Source organism: Lissotriton vulgaris, chromosome 9 (genome assembly GCF_964263255.1).
Source record: "Lissotriton vulgaris chromosome 9, aLisVul1.2, whole genome shotgun sequence".
NCBI classification, from domain to species: domain Eukaryota; kingdom Metazoa; phylum Chordata; class Amphibia; order Caudata; family Salamandridae; genus Lissotriton; species Lissotriton vulgaris.
The window spans coordinates 547,566,135-547,591,196 of record NC_141697.1 but is presented as its reverse complement, the minus strand read 5'-3'; the positions used below and the strand labels follow the sequence as shown (position 1 = coordinate 547,591,196).

At 52.2% G+C, this 25,062-nt stretch overlaps 1 protein-coding gene across 1 annotated transcript in view; it reads right to left on the bottom strand.

Moving 5' to 3' along the window:
• Nucleotides 1-13,948: 13,948 nt before the first annotated feature.
• LOC147691756 (uncharacterized) overlaps nucleotides 13,949-25,062 on the bottom strand; it is a 36,114-nt gene continuing 25,000 nt past the window's right edge. The window contains exon 2 of the mRNA XM_086939478.1: nucleotides 13,949-14,562. Within this exon, the coding sequence (XP_086795604.1) occupies nucleotides 13,949-14,562 (614 nt within the window). The remainder of the gene's footprint in view (nucleotides 14,563-25,062) is intronic.

Sequence of the window (25,062 nt, the reverse complement as noted above, 5' to 3'; positions counted from 1 at the left end):
TGATCCCCGACACGCGGTGGTACTGCGGTGGCATGGCTGGAGGGGTCACCTCAAAGGGGAGGGAGTAGCCCCTTCGGACGATTTGTAGCACCCACTTGTCTGATGTGACAGTGCGCCAGTGGAGGTGGTGATGGAGAACCCTGCCCCCCACCGGCGTCACATGGGCCTGAAAGCTCGGACTAGGAGGTTTTTGAGGCGGATGCTGCAGGGGCAGGTGTGGACTGGCCTCACCGTTGTCCCCGACCGCCACCACAGAGGTTTCCACATCCGCCACCGTGCTGGATGGTAGTCTGCGGCCCGTGGCTGGCAGGACGTGTGGGGGCGCCCCTTCCTTGGCCACGAAAGGAGCGAAAGGCAGCCGTTTGCTGACGTGGGGCCGAGAGGCCCAAGGACTTGGCCGTAGCCCTGGAGTCCTTAAAGCGTTCAAGCGCATGGTCTGCCTTGTCGCCAAAGAGGCGACGGCCATCAAACGGCATGTCCATAAGGGTGTTTTGGACATCAGCCGAAAAGTTGGCGGACCTCAACCAGGCGTAGCAACGAATCGCCACCGTCGTTGCCATCGCTCTGCCCAGTGAGTCCGTGGTATCCAGCCTACACCGGATGGAATACTGTGCCGCATCTCAACCCTTTGCAAGGGCTTGGGCGAGTTTAGTCCGGACCCCCTCCAGACATTGTGGCAGCACGTCCGCGACCGTGTCCCACAGAGAGTGGGTGTAATGGCCCAAGAGGCAAACGGTGTTGGCTGACTGCAACCCCAAACTCGGGGAGGAGAATACCTTTTTCCCGTATTGCTCATACCTCTTGGATTCCCGATCGGGGGAGCCATCGGGAATGCGGTCTGGGAGTTAGAGGCCAGGATGACCAGGCTCTCAGGGGTGGGGTGGGTGGACAGGAAGCAAGGGTCACCCGGGGTCGGGCGGTGGCGCATGGCCACGTTCCTATCTACAGGCAGACCTGTAGCGGGCTTGGACTAAGTGCCCAGAAGAACGTCTGACAAGGCCTCATTAAACAGCAGCAGAGGCTCAGCCGAGCTTGCCTGCGGTTTAAGGACCTCAGTGAGGAGGTTCGTCCTCACGGCCGCGACGGGGAGCTCAAGGCTCAAGGCCTTGGCAGCCCGCGTCAGCACCACATTATAGGCGGCCCCCTCCTCCGTAGCCACGGTAGGAGGGGAGACAAAACCAGTGTCAGGTGAAGTGTCCACACCACTGGCATCCTCAAGCTCACCTGTCCAGTCCTGAGAAGACTGGCACTCACGTGCCAGAGGGACCTCGGACCCCTCCCAATCCTCCTCGCCACCCATCTTCTTATACTCAGGGCCAAAAGGATGGGTCCGGGTCATAGAAATAGAAATCTCCAAGCGGCGTCAAGAGCGGCGCCGCTCCGACGCCAGACCCGTATCAAGGGTAGGACCAGGGACAACGTCGTCCTGGGACGGCGCCGGAGGCGACACCCTGGGGGCCGGCGCAGGGGAGGTCATGATGTCGACCGGTGACGACCCGCTTCTGGATCCGGCGGGACCCTGCGGCATCGGGACCGAAGTTGCCGACGGCGCCGGGGCCGAAGCACCCGGCCCGTGTGAGAACCCAGTCGCACCAAAGGCGCCGCGGAACCCGACGAAGGAGTGAGTGACCTCATGGCCATGGGGAACGCCTCCATCTCCTCCGGTGTTGTATTCTGCCCAGGGACCGACGGGTATGGAGCAAGCCGTGGGGGCGGTGTCACCTGAACCCCCGGCCGCGTCGCACGAGCGTCGGGGGGAGTCAGAAGAGCGATGATGCCTCTTCGACTTCTTGTGCCTCTTACCTGAGGACTTCGAGCCCGAAGACTGGTGACCACTCCTGGAGCTATGATGACTCCCACCCCACGACCGGTCTCTCGACCTCCTCGCGGACCGGGACCTCGAGCGGCACGGGCCGACTGCCGGAGCTCGAGTTGCTTGCGGGACCGCTCCCGTCTAGCTTTGGACATCAGGGCCCGGCAGTCGGAGCAGGACTTGTTGTCGTGGTCGGGGCCCAGACAGTGAAGGCACCGGCGACGGGGGTCGGTAACCGACATCAGTCGGTTGTAGTCAATGCAGGGTTTGAAATTGGGCATCCCTACCGGGACCGTCGGAGTATATAGACTTCGAAAAATTATCAAAAAGGATCGAAAAAGTTAGTCAAAAATTGACTAAGGGTACAACTTTTTCCCGGTCTGCGCTTGCTGGCGCGGAAAAAAGAAGAACTGACGTCAGCGCGCGAGGGCGGCGTCTAAGTACTCCGAAGACGTCATCCCGGCGACGACGGACGCGGAGCCGCAGACGACGCCTACGACGCGCAAGGGTACTGCTACTCAAAAATTTCCAGATCCAGTCTGACGCCTGGGGATATTCTAAGGTGAGGAATCTAATACTAACCTGTTTCTTTCAGATTAGCTTCGTACCTTGGTTTAGAATGAGGGAGGTCTGGAATCTCTGTCTCGGGACTCGATTTCCCAACACTCTGCAAGGGGAGCTTGGAAACACTGGAGCTGGATTCTCAGCGAGAGAAAGGCAGCCTCTCTGTCAGTGCGTCAGCTGGAGGGTCGGCTTCCTTCGGCACTTGCTGTAGCGAGCTACGTCGGGCAAATAGATAGTCGAACTGCTCCAAACCACTGTGTTTTCTAGGGCAAGTGTGGGCATATTTATACCTTGAAGGTGCCTGGTTTGCCTGTATTTGGACTGCATGGGCTATGTCTAAATATGGGTATGATTTCTATGCCTATATAAGGGTAGTGTGAATTATCCCTATATAAGGGCATGAATCTGGAAAATGACAATAGGGTCCTAAAACGCTATACAACACAACTATAAGTCCCTTGTAAATGGTACCCTGGACCTAGGGACTGAGATACTAAAGAGGTCCCCTAAGGGCAGCAGCATGAATTATGCCGCCCAAGTGGACTCCTCACCAAGCACATGCAAGGCTGCCATTGCAGGCTATGTGTCTTGTTGCAGACAAAAGTGAAAAACACCATGTCACACATCCCTGTGTGCTATGTCCCTTACCACTGCATATGATATTTGTAAGCCACTCCTACAGCAGGCCTGACAGCCCTAAGGCAGGGTGTTTAATATTATATGTGAGGGCATACATGCATCAGCAGATATGCCCCTCTGGTGGTCAGTCCTATTACTGCCTATGCAAGTGACCTTGGAAGCCATTTTAAACCATGTACTGGACACTGGTGAAAATGAGTTCCCCAGCTACATGATGGCTTCATGGAAAATAAGCATGTTTGGTACAACATGTCATTGGTGAACTCACATTGATGTCCGTGTTGGATTTGCCAATACATGCACCCAGAGGGCAACTTAGAGGTTTACCCTGAATACCACAAGCCTCTGGTGTGATTGCTGACTGGATTCTGCCAGCCTACAACCTGAGACACTGTGCTGACCTCATAGGGTGAGAGACTTTTACTCTCATGAGACCCAGAACAAAAGCATGGCCAGGAAGAGGGTGTAATACACCCTCTCACAGGATGACCTGCTGATTAGCCTCCTTGGGCTGGCAAGCTTCAAAGAAGCCACCGCCTTTGGAATGTGAATCTGGCTCCCATCACAGGAGAGGAAGCCACCCCAGTCCAGAGCCCACTTGGCTACTGGACAGGTGGGAAAACTAGCAAGTCAGGTAGGCGTGCCAACCCCAGGCTATCACCAACCCTAAGGTGGGCTAACTTCATGCTGGACACGATTTTTCAGGGGTTGTCATCATTGTTTTGTCCTGTCTAGGAATTCGTGGACAGGGTTATGCCCACTTCCCACAGGGAGGAGGAGAGGAAAAGCAGAACAAGATAAGACAGTACCTTGGTGAGAGGTGAAAGCATGCAATGTAAAGAACAATAAGGTGCTCAAGGATAAAGCACATAGAGAGAGAGAGCAGCACAGGAGAGATAGCAACACAGGGTGGGGAGAAGCACACTAGTCACGCCAAGGGTCAGTAGCCCATGGTCTATTACCCTAAAATCCCCTAACACCCCTAAATTCAGTAGTTAGGGTAGCCCCTGGCACCAGAAAAGCAGATCCTAATGACTTACAAACAAGAAGGACACGAAGAGCTGTGAAAGCAGAGAAGACTGAAGAGATCCTGACTTGGCCCTAGCCCAGCTGCCCTGTCTGCGGTTCTCTCTCTCCTCTACACCAAAGATGTCTTGTCCTGCAGCGGCCAAGCCTGCAAAACCCTGAGAGGGCTGCCTGCCTTCAATAAAGACATAGACCTTCCATGAACAGTCGACCGACCGGTTAAAAAACAACACCAAAGAAGAGACTCCGAGGCCTCCGGAACCACCAAAACCCGACAACTGAAGCAACCACTTCACCTGTCGCCTACAGCCTGAGCTGAAGTGGGCCTATGGTGCCAACAAGGTTACTCAGCCCTCCAGAGCCCATTGTAGGTTCACCTCTCCTGGACTCCCCGGCATCGCCTGCATCTGCACACCATTCCTCACGATCGCGACTGCTCCGGTAAGAAAACCTCAGTGCCAAAATACCTCTGCACCTGGCACCCCTGTGCCTTGGAGAAGAGGGTCAAAGGTGTCCCCTCCATACCCGAGCATCGCAAGGCCTGAGCCCACTTGGTAGTTCAGCCCCACTGGCTTCCTAGCCAGAGCCTGCAGTCACTTTTCTAAGTGACTGATTTGAAACCTATTGTGCATCCAACGATGTTTTGCACGAGCAACCCGGCCGCCCTTGAGCCACAGGTGGTGTACTTCTGGTGCTGCCATGGACCTTCCCCACCACTCACCTTAACTCCTGGAGATTGGTTTTGTAAGTTGAAGTACTGTACCTGTTTCCTGAACTTGCTTTTCCTTCCATAGGATATCATTGCAGAACTCTAAAATTGCACTGTCCACTTTTTTAAAGTGAAAAGAATTTATATTCGAAAACGTACTTCCCGGACTGTTTCTCTCTGAAGCCTAAACACTTTTAAAGATTCTTGCTATTTATATAAATTGGTGCGGATCTCCTTCTTAAGTTGAGTTGTCATTTATTAATTATTGTGTGTATCTGCAAATGTCTTACAGTCCCCTGTGTTAAGCCTAAGGATGCACAACCACACTACCAGCTAAAAGAGCACTTTGGGATTGAATAGCATGCCCTGTCCACTAGTACAGGAACCCCTGGACTCTTTACTTGATTTATCAAACTATTGATATATCACAAAGAGCCAGCTTCCTACACCGCTGTTGCTGGTTGCTTCCTTCTAGAAGCGAGCAAGTCACCACGAATGGTGTGGCTACAGAAAGACGCAGGCATCATTCCTTTTTTCTATTTACACATTTGATGATCTGTGCACAAAAATTATTATATTTTTTGTGAAAAATTAAAAAGTACCACGGGATGGGGGCAGTGGAAGAGTGGGTCAAGGGAGGAGGAGAGGAAAAGCAGAACAAGATGAGAGAGTACCTTGGTGAGAGGTGAAAGCATGCAATGTAAAGAACATAAGGTGCTCAAGGAAGAAGCACATAGAGAGAGAGCAGCACGGGAGAGAGAGCAACACAGGGTGGGGAGAAGCACACAAGGAAGAGAACTAGATGGAGCACAGGGGTGGGTATTTGGCAGGGAGAGGAGCACAAGAGGAAGACAGCTGGAAAACAATGGAATCACATGGAGTGCTTAGCCAAACAGTAGTTCCCCAAAAAGTGAGCAGTGGATAGAAGTCAGCCAATCAAAAGGATGATAAAGAGGCATTGCTCTAGCAAAGAGGCCAACATAATGAAGAAAGCAAATCATCAAATAAGAAGGTAAGAAAATGAGGGTTAAAACAAAGTCAACCAATCAGCAATCTCTAAGCCTTCTGTAAGTTTTTGCAAAGCCCTCAATAAGTCTTTCTCAAAGAAACAGTTTTGGTAGGCGAGACCAAAAAAAGCAAAGTGTGGTTGATGTCTTTAATTACCAACTCGTTATCCACAAAGACCGAGTTGCTATTTTGTGTCATAAATCTATAAATGTTCAAGTTTAATCACAGGAGCAGGATAATGAAGGCACATGGGTCTTATTGGAATATATATTAGATAAAGGAAACACAACTATTCTAGACATTTATGAACCTGCACAGTGCAACTAGCTTTTTAGAACAAGATTGCATTGAAGATAGATCTTTTGAATATTAAGAATCTAGTTATTGCAGGTGACTAACCACATTTTAGACTCATTCCTTCACAGAAATCCATATACAAGTTTACACCAGCCTAAACTCAAAAAGCTATTAAAATGCAATTACCTCTAAGGACCTAGCTGATTCATGGAGAATTTACAGTCCGAACTCCAAAGGAATACATATTTCATCCCCTCAGGGTTTTTCTAGGGTGTCAGTGACATCTTTTTTAGTGTTGCTTTGGAGCCATTCAAAGACCTTCCTCAGTATCTTCAGGGTGTGGAAGCAGGATGCAGTGACAGTATTAACTTGTGCCGTCATGTCCAGTTTGCTGTTGATGATTATTCTGAGGTTTGTGGCATGGTTGCTAATTGTGGGTGGGCGTCTAAGTTTGGACAGCCACTAGTTGGAGTCCCCTGGTGAGGTCTTCTTGCCGAAGATCACTACTTCTATCTTGGTGTTGAGCTTGAAACAGTTGGCTTTCATCCAATTAACAACTTTGGTTATGCAGGCGATAAACTTGCTTCATGCGCGGGGGGTCTTGTCTGAGAGATAGAGTATGAGTAGAGTGTCATGGCTTAGGAGGGGATGTTGAAGTTATTTGCCCTAACGATGTTGGCCAAAGGGATCATGTATGCATTGAAGAGGGTGGGGTTGAGCGATGAACCTTGAGGCACGCTGCAGAAGAGTTTGCAGGCTTCCGAGGAGTAAGTTGCCAGGCTGACAGCTTGTGTTCTATCCCTTAAGAAGGAGTCGATCCAGCAGAGAACAGGCCTTTGGATGCCAATCCCGTGCAGGCACCTGGTGAGTATGGAGTGTGAGACCATGTGAAATGCTTCAGGTAGGTCCAGGAGAATGCGGACTGCCAGGTCTTCTACCTCTGTCAAGATCAAGTGAATGTCATCAGTGGCGGCAATGAATAATGTTTCTGTACTGTGGTTGGGCATTCATCTGGATTGCGTGGCATCAAGGAGCTAGTGGTGGCTGGTGTGGTCAGTGAGGTATCAGTTGATTAGTTTCCCAAAGATCTTTTCTGGCTATGGTTGGAGGGAGATGGGTATGTAGTTGGAAAGCATGACAAATTCACTAAACCTCCAACATTCCAGGTAAGTCATATGTATGTGGGGGTAGCAGACTCTGTAGGCAACCTTGAGGAGACAGCCTCCCCAGCTTTTATCCAGCAAGCAATCATGCAAACAAAACTGGCATTCAAAGATAACATAGGGGCAGGGGAAGTGGAGATTTGTATCTCCATGGTGAAAGCGGAAATACGATCACTTAAGAGAGACATGAATTGTCCGCGAGAGAAGCCAGTCCTGCAGGAAGGGAGGGCTGAAGATGCAGAAGGCGATCCAGGAAGAACAACCTGAGGTTTGTGGGCATCCCAAAATGGGCAGAGGGCAGCAGACTCAAACATCACCATGGGACTCAGATCGTGGATTTCAGAAACTGACTTGTCTCCCTGCTTTGGGCTGAAAAAAGCACATCAGGTGTTGGCTCCCAAACCCCTCCCCCCTTTCCCCGCACAGTGTGCTCCATTACATCCAATAATCGCAAGGCTGCTGAGCTATGTGTACCAAGAAATTATCCTTAAAGCAGCATGACAAAAACAATATCTCTATTGTGCTTTCGTGTTTTCCTGGACCACAAATCCCAGGTATAGCAGCAAAATTCTTCATTGAGTTTTAACAAAAGTTCAGGGTTATAAAACTGGAATATATGCTGCTGTATCAAGCAAAACTGAAGGAGATGTAAAAGGAAAATATAGGCTTTGTTTAACCCCGGACAGTGTGTGGGAATGTGTAGAGGAATGGAAAAACACCCACCACAACTGAGAGAACCCCAAAGATCAGGGACCATATGGGGTATCTGATTGCTTTCTCCTTCTTCCGCCTCATTTTTCACTGCTCATATGGCTGTTCTAATGAACAGAGCACAGCGAAGCAGCTAGCATCTCAAGGGCCTTGAGACCCTCATCAGTGATTTGCTGCACTTTATAAATTCTTGATTTAATGGTGGCCGCATCAGGAAATGCAAAACTATTAAGCTGTACTCAAAAGTTCTCCATTCTGACCTTCTAGCAACTTAGTCAGAAGTGTCTATGGTGCTGCAGCACAGTTAGTAGCAAGTCCCCTGGGGCCCCTAAGGCCCGGTTTCAGTCCTACCTACTCAGGCAGTATGGCAGTGTTTGATGCTGCAATGAGTGCCCTCTCCTCGGGTGCTCCCAAGTGCAGATCCTGCACAGCAAAGTCAGGCCATTTGCAATGGACACTGCAGCGCAGGCTCTTCTTGCACTGATGTTTGGTTTCCAGTGATCAGAGCAGCTCCCGCTTGGTGGGGAGGCATGTTGATCTTGCACTTAGCATGGAGGAGGTGGGGTTCTGGTGTGATCCTGTGGCTCCCAACCGGCACTCCAACGAGGGTGCGACACCTTCTGTAGCATTTCAGCGAACAGAGGGATTTTCAACAAGAGCAAATCAAAGCATGCAGGCTTAACTCGCTGGTCACAACAGTTCTTCTTCGGTCTGGGGCAACACCTGGAACTTTAAAGTGGCACTGGCATCTCCTTTGGTGTATCCGGTTGCCATGGAACTCACGATCAGGAAGCAAACTCTCCTTAGGCGATTGCCTTCCCTACAGCGACCCCTCAAGGTAAATCCGGGTCACCCATCTCGACAGTCACAGGCCCTGCGCACCTGGCCCAAACTCAGTTCACCGGTGATCCCCTCTGGCATATGGTTAACTGTTGCATGGTGGTGCGGCTTGGTGCTTCTCGCGAAGGGCTTCAATACAGATCAGAACAACGCAGCGCTCTCCTGGCATATGAGGTTTGCAGAGCTGATACTCCACTTGGGCAAAGGTCAGATCAGTGTAAAGCCTCACACTTGGCTTAGGGAATCTTCATTCAAGGCTCCCCACTGGACCTCGCTCCCTTCAATGCTCTTCTGTCCCTCACATGGGACACTGTGGGCCATGTACCCCCCTCCGCTAGAAAAATGCACCAGGTCTCAGGGGATGGGGTTCCTCGGGCCAAAATCGGTCCAGGAAGGAGCATGCACCCCCCACAACAAAACGTGCTGCTTCCCCCCCCTCCCCCATTAAATATAGTGCCTGGCCCCAGGAGATCGCGTCTCCTTGGATAAAAATCGGCCTGGGGAGGGGGGCCGCATGCCCCTTTACCCTGAAATATGTTGCCAGACCTTAGGGGTTAGGGTCCCTGGAGTCAAAAACGGCCTGGAGGTGCCCTTGTCCCAGTACCCATAAAAATTATACTGGGTCTCAGGAGATGAGGTCCCAGGGGCTAAAAGCAGCCCAAGGAGGGGGTTCACGGATTGACTGCCTTTAGGGGGTTGGCCACAAAGTCTGGCCGCAAGCCAGACCTTGTGGCCAACACCCCTAAAGGTCATACAAGGAGTGGTGTTGGCTCCATGCGGGCGGTTGGCCGCAGACCAGTTCCTGCAGCCAACTCTCCATCGCCCACTGCCGAATGCCGGGCACTGTGTGGGGTTGACTGCATGAGGGCGTTGGCTACAGGGCCTGGCTACAGGCGAGGCCCTGAGCCCAACCCCTCCAGTGCACGGGCCATTGGATAGACATATGGTAATAAAATATTACTTTAAGCAGAAATAAAAATGAGAAATTCACCGAAAAAATCCCCATAGGTTACAGGGACGTCATAGTTAGGTTCAGATTTTACACACACAACCATAGAAATTCAGCAGTTATAGTGATCTAATGTAACTATAACTCTTACCCTAAGGTAACTATAGCTCTCCCCCTGTACCGCTAATTAACCCACATATTACATCACTCATAACATCTTCTATGACATAATTAGCACTGCAGCATTTGCTGAAAAAATGATTGATGAGAGAATTGTGAATAGTTATAGTTACATTAGGGCACAAGTTATAGTTACTTGAGATAACTAACTATAACTGCTGAATTTCCATGTTTTTCTGTGTGTAAAATTTGAAACTAACTATAACGCCTCTGTAACCTTTTTTTTTTTTAAGAGACTAAATAATGTGGCCCAGTGGTGCTAGTTATAGTTAGGACCAGGTTTTCTTGGAAAAAGCATTTATTGGTTTGCTAATACCTTTAAAGCACTTTGAGGTATCTTCACAAAACGTTCTACAACAAATGTTCTCCAATCTCAGCTTCTTCCTGGAAAGTTTTGGGATGATCCATCAAGTGGGGGCCAAGAAAAATGGGGGGAGGGGTTGCAAAACACATTTTTACCATTCATTTGTCTATAAGAAATTTAGACAGAGTGCTTTTTGTAATTTGTCTAAATCCGTTCAGTAATTTTAAACAATCAGGGCCTAAAAACGTTGTATATATCACGCCGCAGAGGCTCAGTGGACCCTACGTTTCTCATGCTGAGATCTGATTGGCTGCCATCACATCAACAACGATGTGGCGGCAGCGACCATAGGACTAGAGCTCAATCCAAGTCCTAGAAAAAAAAAAAGATACAAGAGGGCAAGGTAGGATTACCAGGGACTCCGCCTGGGGCCAAAAGATGTTTTAAAAAATGTTGCCAAAAGTCTGGGCAAATGTCTAAAAAACAGCGCACCTATTAATGACAAGCATTTAAAATGCAATAGGTCTCGCATTATTAAAGTTTGAGCTATTGGAATTGTAAATGGCAATGCCTTTTATTCATTTGTTTTTAAAACCTGCAATCGGTGCATAAACACGCACTTTGAACGTATAGTCCTTGCTTACGAGGAGCAAGGCTGGCAATAAAAGAGACTGCCAGCCTTGCTTCTCATAAGCATGGACTATACGTACAAAGTGCTTGTTTACGCACCGATGCAAATGAATAAAAGGCATTGTCATTTACAATGCCAATTACAAAAAACAATTTGATGGACAGAATGTAGATCAATGTCTTACATTCACCCCTGTACAAGGATCTGGGCCTAAATCCATCGTTTTTTGCACTCCACACCACCCTGGGTCAGATAATGGCTTTATGCAAATCAGCTCTGACCCACCACTGGAGTCAAGCTAGCCGGGCTGATGAGAGGTGTTACCTCGAAACCGGTCCGGTCCTCGGATGCTTGATTCCGTTCTGGGAAGGACATGGCTTTTGTAGTTCGGACTGGACTGTTCCCATGGGGCACAGGGTCAGAGCTGATTTGCATATCGCCATTTTCTAACCCAGGGTGGTGTGGAGTGCAAAAAAACGATGGATTTGGGCCCAGATCTTTGGACTGGGGTGAGTGTGTGACATTGATCCACATTCGGTCCATCACCTGTTTTGTTTGCATTTACAATGCCAATAGCACAAATTTTTATATTGCGAGACCTATTGCATTGCAAATGCTTGTTTAACCCTGATCTGGGATTGGCCTAACTGCAATTTGTTACCAACATTCTAAGCAGCATCCCATGGCCTGTTAAAAACTGGTTCATGTCTGGTACCGGGGCATGGGTGTGAGCCCATTACATTTGCAGCTCTAGTGAATCAGTGCATCCTGGCGTGAGCGGCACACATAACCGCCCTCTGCGAGTTGTGCTGTTTTTTTTTTTTATCCGGGAACCCATAAATTGGGGGTCAAGGTGTGCTAGAGGAAAGTGGGTGGAGTCATGAGGGGCAGAGCTTGAAAAGCTGAAGTCAACTTGTACATATTTTAAAAATCTGCTGAAAATAAATTGACAACAAGGATACATGTGACAGTAAATCTGTACTAGATTACTTAACTAGTCACAAAGGCTGAATTTTAATATATCTTACAGGATTAAGACAACTGCTTCAGAGATCACTGCATGCTGAGCAAATTTGAAGGTATTTGAACAGTGGAAAAATAACTCTAGTGGTTAGCACAGGTCTGTGAGGTCTGGGGTTTGTCAAGTCACAGTTTTGACTCCAAGTAGCTTAGAGGGTTAATGTACATGTTGCATTGCACATGGTGTAACATGTAGATCACAGAGCTGTATTTTATTTAGAGAGATAAGTGGACTAGGGTTTTTGACATCAAGATCATTGTCACTTCCAGTGAATACGTGTAAGCCTTCTAATATAGCAGTATTCTATTTATCGGCATCAAGGAGCTGCATGCAAACTAAGTCATGGGTGTAGCGTTACATTTTATATATTGACTTTGAGTTTCTTCAGACCATTCACTCTTAGCTTATAATGTCGACAAGTATGGATAATCTGTGATTCGTACACCTTACCCACCTTGTGTTATGTAACCTTGCCTGTACATCGATGTAAACACTTGTATGATTTATAGTGCCTCTGTGTGTGATGAAAAGCTCTCCAACTCCCTAGTCTGGGACGAGTAGCCTATAAAATAATACAATGTCGAACATTTTAGGTGCCATTTCAAATAAACATTTGTATAATTACTCATACAAACATAAATCGTGCATGGTTGCAGCACAGACACATCTCTTAGAAAGGGAGAGAAACAAAGTCAAAAACCTGCCCCAGGTCATTTCTGTTAAGTACTTGTAAAGTGGTATGAAGTCGCGCGCCTTTGTTTCATTCCATTGGCATCTAGCTTTTAGGATCCAGATGGCTCCTCGCCAAGAGAATACTTAAATAAAAGGTGCTGGTGTACTTTTAAATCCGATCTATGTTTGTGCTAGGCTGGATGTTTTTAAATAGGAAAACCCCCTCGCTGCCAGCAGGTTGCTGCTCCGAAGAGAATGCAGACAACCCTGCTGAATACTGCACGGGTACAGGAAAAGGACAACAGGACAACTTCAGCATGTTTCCCGTGGTCGTCCGGATTTCATAGCTGGCCCAGAAATAGCTGCCAGAACCAGGATCTGGCGGGATGCCTCTACTTTCCAGTAGTGTCTGCTAGAGTTCTGATGCAGGGTGCGGATGGTTTGGTGTGTTAGATTTGTGCAACAGGTCAGGCCTTCTATGGCAGGCTATTCAGCGGATTTTAAACGTCTGCGGGATAGCTTTCATGCGTCAGGTGGCTCCCAGCGATGAGCTGAAGATCACGGGTACTAGTGCAGGGTTTCTTGGTGAGCACCTGCATTCAGTGGCTTTAAGTGGAGCACTAATTGAGGCTGCAAGGCAAAAACATCACAGGAGCTAATAAGGTTTCGCGCTGCTGTCTTCATCACGGTGCTGGTTGCGTTCGCTTCTGCGCGTTCAGCTCGTCGTTAGGAATGGATTCATTCATGCAGGGTGTTTGCACGGTTACAGTTAATGCCTAGTCTATGTTTTGTATCATGACCACGTTAGCCAAAAAGGCATGTTTGTACACAGTGTATGTATATAATCTAAACAACATTCAGAAAGTTATAAAAAAAATAGTGGGGATAACGGAAGTGAATACCAGCCTGTTCAACGGCAGCGGTGTGCGTCGGTGGTTTTATTTTATTGTCATGATTTTAGGAAATGTTTCTGGTAGTACAATTTTGGATAATTGTTTCCATGCAAGAACATTAATTTCATCAACACGCATCGCGCAAAAACCACTCCACGCATCAGTTTGCGTAAAAGGCCATTTATTAGGACAGGCATGACAGCTTACAAAACATAACATTATCAACTTTAACAATCCCCCCAACATCCTGCCTTTCAACCGTCATCCACTCACGTGCTCCACCAGCCATTCCCAAATCACACCACAACCTCTTTGCATCCCATTCACTTCCCCTTTCCACTTTCCGACTCCTCGGTCATTTCCATCCATCGCACTCCCGTCTACCACTCTCTCCCATCCTGCGCCTGTAACCCCCTCCCTGTAAGGGTGATTCTGCCCGTCATGGACTCCCCACCCCTCCCAGTTCCCGCCACCCAGGGAACCCCCGGAGGGCGGTTACCTGCCCCACCAAGCGTGCACCTTTCGAACTCAGACTCGCCTACACCAAATTGACTCGTTCCACAGACAACTAATCAAGTCCCGCAGCTCCATGAGGTAAAATGCATTTCCCATGTGAGAAAGGTGCACGCCGTCGTCCCTGAAAAGAAGAGGTTGTTCCGGCTGGAGCCCGACATGAGCCAGCACTTTAATCCCCCGATCCGCGCAAAAGAGTCTCATAGCCCTGTTCAGTTTCCTGCGGGCCCTTTCCACGGCCGCAGGCTTAAGTGCACCCCTCCAAATCCTCCTTGGCACAAACTCAGTCCAAACAATGCAGGCGCCAGCCAGATTGTTCTTAATCCCCTCCAAGTCCCTCTGCATCAAGTGCAACAGTGACACCCCCGATTGCTTCACTAAGTCATTTTCCCCCAGGTGGACGATGATCATGTCCGGGCAGCCCAGCTGCGACACTTTCTTTGTCAGCCATGGCAACAGTTCACCCCATCTCATTCCGCTCTTACCCCACCATTGAACTTCATGATGGCTGCTCCTCAGGCCCAGGCTACGACCGTACACCTGCCTGTCAGCATACTTCGAAGCCCAATGCACAAAAGAGTGCCCCACGACCCAAGTGACCGTCTTGGCCCCCGGTCCACGAACACAACCTACGAAGAAAAAGGTATTAGTACCAAGGCATCACAAGAAAATACGCCAAGCAGCGCCGCCGTCCAAGCGTTGCGCCCCCGCCCTCACTTGCGCACATAGCGCTCACAGCACCGCGACCTCCAGCGGCCAATCCTCCTGATCTCCTCCCAGGACCAACCCAAACCCGCCGCCGCCGTAGCCGCCCCAATCCGAAAGGAATGCGTGCCAAACCGAGCCGGGTCCCTACCCAGCCTCCTCAAAGCCATCCGTAGCACTGCCAACAACTGACCCGCCGTCAAACGCTTCCGTGACGCATGCACAAAGATTTCCCCTTCCGTTCGCAGCACTTTCTGCCCAAAGCTCAGCCACTCTCGCACCGGACACACACCTGCACACCCACTCGCCGACAACCACACCCATTTACCCCGTCCCACCTGGTCAGTCTTGGACCGCCCCGACCAAATGCCCAAACAGAGCCCGTCCACCCGCACATCAGTAAACAACCTACCCGGCGCCCCCCGCGCCCCCAGCAGCTCCGACACCCGAAACGCTCCAAAAAACATCCAGATCATGCATAAGCGAAAAAGCGCCACCTCCCCCCCGTCGTAGCAACAAAAAAACAATTCCTGCAAAACCAACTTCAATAAGTCAAACGTGACCGGCTCTCTCGGCAACTCCCCGCCCCCCAACTCTGCCCGCACCCTCCCCCAATCCTTCAACATTCGGCTCAGCAGATCCGAACTAGCCGGATCAAAACCCAAATACACCATGCAGTAGAAAGACACACCCGCCAACTTGCCAGCAATCGTTGTCAGCGACAGCCCCCTATCCATGCAATCCAACACAAAGTGCACCACCCGCCTTTCGCACTCCTCCTTTGGCAAACCCATCACCCCTGTCCCCAGGCCCACAAACTTCCCAAACTCACTCCAAGCCAATCTGTACGCCCGCCTAGTAGACTCCGCCAACGACTGTTCCACCCGACCAACCACTCTCACTCCCCCCATGCCCAGATACCCTCCGGCACCTTGGTCTTGCAAGCCTCCGCTCCCGGCGCCAGCTCCCTGAAGTGCAGCCACTGCGAACGAGATAACGCATCCGCAATTTCGTTACTTGCGCCAGGCACATGTTGCACGCGAAACAGCACATTGTAACGCAGACATAGCAGCATGAAGCTTCGCAGCAAGCGCAGCACCCTCGGATCTCTCGCTTTCTGATTGTTAACCAAGTCCACCACCGTCATATTGTCCACGTGGAACAACACAGACTTGTTCTTGAACTCCGGGCCCCACACCAGCAATGCCACCAACAAGGGAAAGAACTCCAAGAACGCAATGCTCCTGCCCTGACGCAGCCAATGATCCGGCCACCTTTCCGCGCACCAGCGACCGTCCCAGAAAATTCCGAAACCAGCCGCCCCGCCGCGTCCGAGTAGAGTTGAACCTGCCACACCATCTTGTCCCGCACAAAATCCAAAGACACGCCATTGAAATCCTCGAGAAAGACCAGCCATACTCGTAAGTCCGACCGGACCCCCAGCGTAATCCTGACCCTGTGATGTGGGAGGGCCACGCCCGACATGGCCATGCCGAGCCGCCTACAAAACGTCCTCCCAGCCCTCACCACTCTGCAGGCAAAGTTCAACAACCCCAGCAAACGCTGCACAGACCTCAACTCCAGCTTCTGAACCCTGATCGCGCCCTTCAAAGCATCCTGCATCTCAGCCACCTTCGCCACCGGTAAACGCGCCTGCCAGGCCACCGAATCCAATTCAATTCCGAGGAACGTCAGACAACAACTGGGCCCTTCCGTCTTCTCTGGTGCCAAAGGCACCCCAAAATTGTGAGCCAACAACTGAAACTGCTGCAGAGCCTGACCACAGTCGCCAGAACGTTCAGATCCCACAAACAGAAAGTCGTCCAAATAGTGAGACACCAGCCGGTGCCCACTGCGGTCCACAAAAGCCCACTGCAAAAAGGAGCTAAAAGTCTTGAAGAGCGCGCAGGAAATCGCACAACCCATTGGCAACACCATGTCCACAAAAATGGCCCCATCAAACTGCATACCCAAGAGAGGAAAATCCGCCGGATGAATGGGAAGAAGCCGAAAGGCCGACTTGATGTCACACTTGGCCATCTCCGCCCCCCTCCCACACGACCGCACCAACCCAATGGCATCGTCCACCGAAGCGTACAACACCCTCGAGTCCTCCTCGGGAATGAAATCATTCACCGACCCACCTTCCGGCCAGGACAAGTGATGGATCAACCTGTATTCCCCTTGCTCCTTCTTGGGCACAACCCCCAACGGTGACACGATGAGATCTGACAGTGGCCACTCCGAGAACGGACCTGCAATCCTGCCCTCCGAAACCTCCTTCTCCAACTTACGCGCCACTACCCCCGGCAACTCCTTAGCAGACCGCAAATTCTCAGCCCAATGCCTCTCCGTGGGCCCCTGATAGCCAATCCGAAAACCTTCCACAAACCCCCAATACAAACGCAACGCCGCCTCCTTATCAGGGTACCGGGAGAGTCATGGACCCATGGCCTCCACTTTAACCGGAGTAAGGGCCCTTCGGCCCAGGCTGCCCCCTACCCTTGGCAAATTTCCACTGCTCTGATGGCGTAGCCAAGGTGAGGCACCGCGTGACCGGGTGGCGTCCCCCACACTTAGAACACTCATGCTTGAATTTACAAGAGGGGCGGTTGCAGAAACCTTTGTTAAACCCCCAGCAGGCCCCCGAAGCGACCGGCTTGTACTGTTGTCCCGCTGAGCCAGACCACACAGGCTGGCTCCCATGTCCACTTGGGGTTCCCTGGTTACCCGCCCCAGATTGGGCGGGACGCGGCTGAAAGGACCGATACGTGACTGGAAGACCGCTGGCCGTATGAGTAGACGCCGCCGCCTGCGTCGAGGACATCCACTGGATCCAAAGCTCCTGATCCACATCCCCCCACGGCTTATCAGGGTTAACACTGACCCTAGCCCTAAACTCCTCGTCGTAGCTTGTAGGAAGGGGGAGGCTCTAGTTGGTGCAGTGTAGCACTAGCGACAAGCAGGGACTCTCTCTTCCTCGTCAGGGCTGAGGGTTACCTTCCAGACAACCTCTGCTTACCCTCTAGGTAGTGTGGCTTAAGCAGTCTTAGGCTAATCTTTGGGGCACATAGGGTTAAACATTTGCAATATCACACCGTCACAACCAACCCACCACACAATGACACCAAACTGTATTCGTAAAAATATATATCTTTATATAAATCTCAAGCAGGCTTGTAAATACAGTTGTCAAACTTTCAATAGCGGTTCCAGGTTACTTAAGTTCAGGTTGCCACAGTTCTCTTTTAGCAATAAGCAATCTTTCGGGCCTTCGGCCCAGGTTCGACAAGGTTCAGTGTCTCGTAGCGCCTCAATGCGCTCTCTGCGTGGGCCTCGAGGGCCAGGAGCTGTGCGAGCCTCGGTTTCAGAGGCGGCTCGCGTTGGGAGCAGATAGCGCGGTGCGAGCTCGGGTTGCAGGACGCTCGCACCGTGAGGATACAACACAGTACCTTTCAAATTCTTGTGGAGCGGGCGACTTCCAGGGGAGCTGTCCCACGTCGCGTTGCTTTTCCGGGGTCGCTGTTCGCTGCGGCTCTCAGCCGGGCAGATCACGGGTCATCCGGGGCGGCGGTGCTCTGTGGCGGCAGGGTCCTTTCCTCGTCGTTCGCTCCGACCCTCGGAGGCAGCGGCTGTGTGGTGGCGGCAAGTGGCAGTACGGTCCCCAAGTGCAGGACGTACCCAGCCAAAGTACCGGTTGCAGGCTGTGCGTTCACAGCTGAGCTGTCGGGCAGGCTACCGACCAGAGGGGGTTATCACAGGGCAGCTGTCCGTCTTCGCAGGTGGATTGACGGCTCGAAGCGCAGTCAATTCAGGAGCTTGGACCGGACGGGTCCTCCTTCACTTTGCTCTCGGGCTCCCGGTGCAGTTGGGGTCACAGTGCTCGGGCCAGCGGCGGCTGGACCTCACGTTGCTCTCGCTGTTGCTTTGGGCCCCGGTCACGGTGCTCAGGGGGATGTCGATGCCTTGGTTACGGGGAGTGTGGCAGGCTTGCCCAGCGCTCCCAGACCCCTCTGTCAGTACTGCAGCGATAAGCAGCACACACAGTCGCTTTCTTCAGGATGTAGCGCCCACTGGTCCTGGGGCGCTGGTCAGGGGGCAAGTTCAACAGCAAGCCCTTGGAGATCTTTCAGCAGAGTTTGGCACAAAGTTTCTCAAAGCAAAAGTCTTCTTGTAGTCTTTCCTTTTCCTCTCCTTCTGCAGCAAGGCACCAGACACAGGCAAGAGTCAGCACTCTTCCTTGTCCTTCCAGGTTCTTCTCGTCGGGCAGAGTTCCTTCTGTAGCACAAACAGGATCTAATTTACAAGGAGCAAGGCTCCTTCTTTTATACTGCATTTCTTTTGTTCTTACAGGCCAGGGGGGCCTTTGCATAGCCACTTTCAGTCCTTGAGTACTTTGTTGGGTGCAATCCGGCTTCTGCTTTCAGTGTGAGGGGCAGGCACATCAGACGCTCCACAGGGGGTGGAGCCAGCATTGTGTGGACAGGGGCAGCCAGAAGTACCTTGTTGATAGGGCTTCGCCCTTCCTGGGCCAGGTGTCGGCTGAGTCATCAGTCGCTCCCCAGGAGGGTGGAGCCAGCATTGTGGTGGCAGAGCACAGCTAGATTCAGAGTCAAGAGCCACTCCTACCTCCCACTAAGGTGTAATCTGCGCATTCACCACCTGTCATCCCCCAGCCCTGTCACTCACACATCCCAGACAGTCAGATACACATACCAGCAGAGGCGGGCTGAAATGGTTAGGCAAGCAAATGCTAACTTTCTAAAAGTAGCATTTGCAAACACAGGATATTAAAATAAACTTTACTAAAAGAAGTATTTTATCATCCTGAGTTCAGGCATACTAAACATGACTCTGTACCATGCTCCCTGAGCCTGCTGGGATTATAGAGTGTAACAATTCCAGCAGCCCATTCTGGCCTAACGGAAGCAGGTAGCCTTACAATAGTGAAATACGAATTTAGTTGTAATTCACTACTAGGACATGCCACACACATCAGGGCTTGTCCTACCTTACACCTACAATGCACCCTGCCCGCAGGCCTACCATAGGGGTGACTAATATGCAGTCAAGGGAAGGTTCAGGGGCTGGCAAGTGGTTGCACTTGCCCAGCCGGCATGACAGTACGAGACTGCACGCGGGTTCTGCGGTGGCAGTCCCCAGACACATCTTACGGCTGCTTCTGTGGGTGGCGCAACCAGCGCTGCAGGCCCACTAGCAGTATTGGCATCTACAAGCCCTGGCACTCCTAGTGCACTTTACTAGGGACTAACAGTAAATCCAATGAACCAATCATGGACATCAATCACATGTACAATTTACAGTAGGGAGAGCATATGCACTTTAGCACTGGTCAGCAGTGGTAAAGTGCCCAGAGTCATTAAACCAAACAAAATAGGTCAGAGAGAGTATTGGAGGAAGGCAAAAAGTTTAGGGATGACCCTGCCAAGAGGCCCAGGTCCAACATAGCTCAACCAGGCGAAACCCCCAAAAGGAAGCTGCGCCTTCCTTATCACGTCCATATATTTAAACAATGCGATAGCCCGATCCCCATGCTTCTCACAATATATACTCGCATAAATCAGAAATGCAGATGTCCAATTCTCCATTGTAACTGGCACCCTCGGCCGCCTGGTCAATTCCCATTCTTCTTCCTTAGACCCTTCCTTCGCCTGAATCTCCCTGTGCAAAAGCTTAAACACATCCACATACTCGTGCCTCCAAATCCTTGCCTTAGTCTTCTCCGACAAATGAGACCCCAGGGGCATCCCCAGCCCCATGTACGGCAACTTCTTCCTCAGTTTCTCCACCCCACTCACACCCTCCTCCTTCCCTTCCAGGTCTTCCACCTTGTCCGTCTGCGCGCTGGCCGTCGCGACCTGCTTGCCCCCACTAGCCTTCTCAGGCTCCACACCCCCTTGGGCTCCTGCCCGCACAGACCCATCCCCCACCCCCACCGACCGGCAGGGCTTCTTTCTCCCCCAATTCCCCCATCCAACCAGGCGTCCCACCAAGAGCCCTCACCTGACAAAGTTGCAGGAGCCTCCCGCTCCTGACGCCGTGCGTCCGCCAGCCTCGACATCCCTCTGCTGGCCCGACTGGCGCCATCCCGTGCCTCTTGAGAAGCACCAACCTTGGTAGCTGCCCCCTTAGCTTTACACCCACGTCCAGGCTCACGCAGCTCACCCTCTTCCAACTCATCCTCATAATCCAACCATTCATCCTGAACATCCAGCGGCACCACTTCAGTCACGACTCTCTTAGCACCCTTCCCTTTCACACCAGGTGTAAATTCACACTCCAACATGGTCGGTGCCCGCTCCCTCGGTGGAGGGCAGGCCGCCGCGGACCCCCCTGCATCTTCGTCCCGGTGTTTGGAGGCCGTTTCTGACCCTGCTGGCCTGACCCCCCCCCGAGCCATATGCGCTCGGGGAGGCCCCGGTGCCACCAGGTCTCTGATCCGTCAAGGCAGTCCCTGCACTCTCCACCCAGACCCACTGTCCTTGCGCCCCCGGGACCCCCCTACCTCGGCCACCGGCCGACAACCTGCCTCGCCCTGGTGCCTGGGCCCCATCACCCATGGGCACCCCTCCCGCCTTCTCCTCCCTGGCGGCACATAGGCGCTGCCACTCCCTCTCATACTCCTCAATGACACGCCGCTGGTCCCTCGCTCTCTCCTCCTCAGTCATCTGGGCCCACCGGTCGAACATCGATGACTGCCCAGGCCCCTCCGGGCCCCCTTTCCTGGGCAAGGGTGCCGAAGCACCTCCCGCCCCCTGCCCTGCCCCTCCGCGCTGCTGTGCCTTCATGGGGCCCTTGCCCTTGGAACCCTGGGACTTCACCACCCCCTTCCGGCCCCCAGACAGGTCGACCGGCTGCTCAATGGCGGTGAAACTAGCCTCCCCTCCAGACTCCTCCCCAGACAGCAGGAGGGCAAAATCCTCCCCAGCTGCCACCCCCCACTCATCAGAGTCCTCCCCCCCACTACCCTCGCTGCTCTCCCCGTACCCCGCCAACTGGCTCAAGCTCCTGGACAGTCTGGCCTGTGACGCCAGTGGAGCCGGGCCCTGCACGTGCTCCTCAATTGCCAGCTCGGGGCTCTCAGGCCCCCCCACATATGGCCCCCCCATCCTCCTCCGGGACCACCTCCCCCCCAGCCCCGACCTTGGCAGGGAGACTCAACCTCCTCCCCCCCTTCTTGGGGGGCTCCTGCGTCTTCTTGGCTCTCCCCTTCCTGGGCCCCCCATCCGGTGACCCAGAAGGCTCATCCTTGCATGCAGCCACCACTGCCGCCACCCCTGCTGACGCAGACCTGGTCGGGCGGGTCATTCCGACCCAAGCCTGGTCCAGGACACCGGGCTGGAGGAGATCTGCCCTCCCAGCCCAGCCAAGTACTAGCAATGCAGCCCTCACCGCCTCAGCGTCAGGGACAGCCATGTGAAAATCGACAAAATTGCCCTCCGCGAGATGCGTGAGGATCGGCACCCGCTCAGTACGTCCGCGAGATGTGTGACGTTTAGCACCCTTCGCTCGCCGCCTGGAGCTCCCGCTCCGATATAAGTAGATAATTGCTAAATCACACCCAACCCAATTGCGCCGTATAAACTAGCCTAATCGTCGTCCTGGGACACCAAAACGACGAACCAAACACTAACTCACACACCGCCTACCTAAAGTAGCACTCCGCCTAAGCTCCCAAAACCTAACTCTTCCCTGAGGCACAGGGGACAGGAAAAGGAAGTTGTTCCTCTCCTGTCCCCCCTAAAATAGCCTCCTACCTAACCCTCCCACCCCTGACCTAAACCCCTGACCTAACTTCCGCCTGCCGTGTCCTCGCGCGAACACCCCGGGGGAAGACTAGTCTGCCGACCTGCATTCCCCCGGGGGCCGCATGGGCACGCTTAGATATTTATGGGTACTGACGGATCTGAACGTGAGGACAGGGCTATGTTTAAGCAGCCTCTTATTGTGCCTTTTTTTTTTTTTAACAAAACGTATGGGTACAATGTTTTCTGTTTCGGACCGGACGGCGAGAGGAAATGGAGAGGGAGTGTGAGCAGCGGCGTAAGGAAACTTGAGCCTCCGTTCACGCAACGTACATAGTGCCCACCCTCACGCTCCGGGTCCAGTTAGGAGCTCTCAGCTGCCGCCCGTGCACAGTGGCGGAGGGGGCCCCCTGGAGCTCGGGGCCACCTGCACCGCAAGGGCTATTGTGAGTAAGCATGGGCGAATTTTGCGAATCTCGCGTTCGCGAATTTTGCGGATTTGCGAACTCGCAATCCGCAAAATCCGCGAATTCCCGCGAATTTGCGGATTTTTTTTTTTTTGTGTTCGCGCGTGTTTCTGCCAGTTCGCGAGGGTTTTTACAATTTCGCAATTTGCGAACTTACCTGTCGGGTCGCAAGTTTTGCGAACTTGTTGTTTCTACGTGTCCAGCCTGTTTGGGACACTCTTCTTCATCACTGCCACTCTCTGTCACCACTGCCACTCTCTGACTACTCATGCCACCCTCTGGCCCACCCATGCCACCCTCTGTTTCATCACCACACCCTCTGGTTGTCCAGTGTACATTATTTTCGGCAAAGCAAAGCACACCTTCCCTGCCTCAAGTGACCTGAATTAATTTGGGGCTGATTAATGTGTCACAGAATATTTTTTTAGCTGGCACCTGCTTCCTTAGTGCTTCCTGATTAGTGATCTTTTGCACTTGCTAAGTGCTTTCATTGTTGCAAAATTAGTTACAACACCTGCCCTGCCCCAACTGACAATAATGAATTAGGGGCTGATTAATGGATTTTAACTTCCAGCCTGGCTCCTGCTTGTCTCCCTTAGCTGTAATTCAGGACCTTTGTGGCATATGTGTAACTATTCTGAGGTTCAGAGCAGGGTCACATAATAGTTGCAACTGGCAACTGAACTCTGGAGGGGCCCCTCAGGAAGCACTACAGGAAATGGCTACTAATGATGAGCCTGAACTTTTGAACCTGGTAAGTAGTTTCAGTTTTGCTAAGATCGTATTTCTGCAATTTAGCACTTATTTGCGGGGCGCGAAGTTGTACTGGGAAGCCGCGAACTCACGCGAACAGTGCGAGCAGTGCGAGCAGTGCGAGCAAAATCCGCTGCTCGCGGATTTGCGGATTTTGCGGGAGATTCGCGAATCTCGCGGATTGCGAATTTCCCGAAAATCCGCAAAATCCGCGAGCGAAACGGATTTTCCGCCCATGCTTAATTGTGAGGGGAAGACTGGACAACAGACAGCGGTGTGGGCTGAAAAAAATAGCCAGCACTGGGCAAGTCAGATCCCTTACATTTTTCTGCGGGAGTGGAACTTGCTGCAGCGACATCACACTGGGAGCGGCTCTCACTGTAGTGACTTCACACTGGGATCGCCCCTTGCTGCAGCGACATCACACTTGGATGGGCACTCGCTGCAGTGACATCACACTGGGAGTGGCCCTCGCTGCAGTGATATCAGACTGGGAGTGGCCCTTGCTGCAGTACCTCACAATGGGAGGAGCCTTCGCTGCAGTGACATCACACTGGGAGGTGCTCTCACTGTAGTGACCTCACACTGGGAGGGAACCTCGCTGAAGTGACATTACTCTGAGAGTGGCTCTCGCTGCATTTATATCACTCTGGGCTCTGCCCTTGCTGCAGTGAAATCACACTGGGAGCGGCCCTCCCTGCAGTCACATCACACTGGGAGTGGCGTACACTGCTGTGACATCACACTGGGAGTTACGCACACTGCAGTGACATCACACTGGGATCGGCGGTCACTGCAGTGACTTCACACTGGGAGCGGCCCTCGCTGCAGTGACTTCACACTGGGAGCGACCCTCACTGCAGTGAATTCACACTGGGAGAGGCCCTTGATGCAGTGACATCACCTGGGAGAGGCCCTCGCTGCAAAGACATCACACTGGGAGCGGCCCTTGCTGCTGTGACATCACACTGTGAGCGGCCCTCGCTGCAAAGACATCACACTGGGAGCGGCCCTTGCTGCAGTGACATCACACTGTGAGCGGCCCTTGGCTGCACTGACATCACACTGGGAGTGGACCTTGCTGCAGTGACATCAGACTGGGATTGGCCCTCGCTGCAGTGACATCACACTGGGAGCGGCCTTCGCTGCAGTGACATCACACTGGGATGGGTCCTCACTGCAGTGACATCACACTGGGATGGGTCCTCACTGCAGGGACTTCACACTGGGATTGGCCCTCGCTGCAGTGACATCACACTGGGAGCGGCCCTCGCTGCAGTGACATCACACTGGGATGGGTCCTCACTGCAGTGACATCACACTGGGATGGGTCCTCACTGCAGTGAATTCACACTGGGAGCGGCCCTTGATGCAGTGACATCACACTGGGAGTGGCACACACTGCAGTGACATCACACTGGGAGCGGCCCTCGCTGCA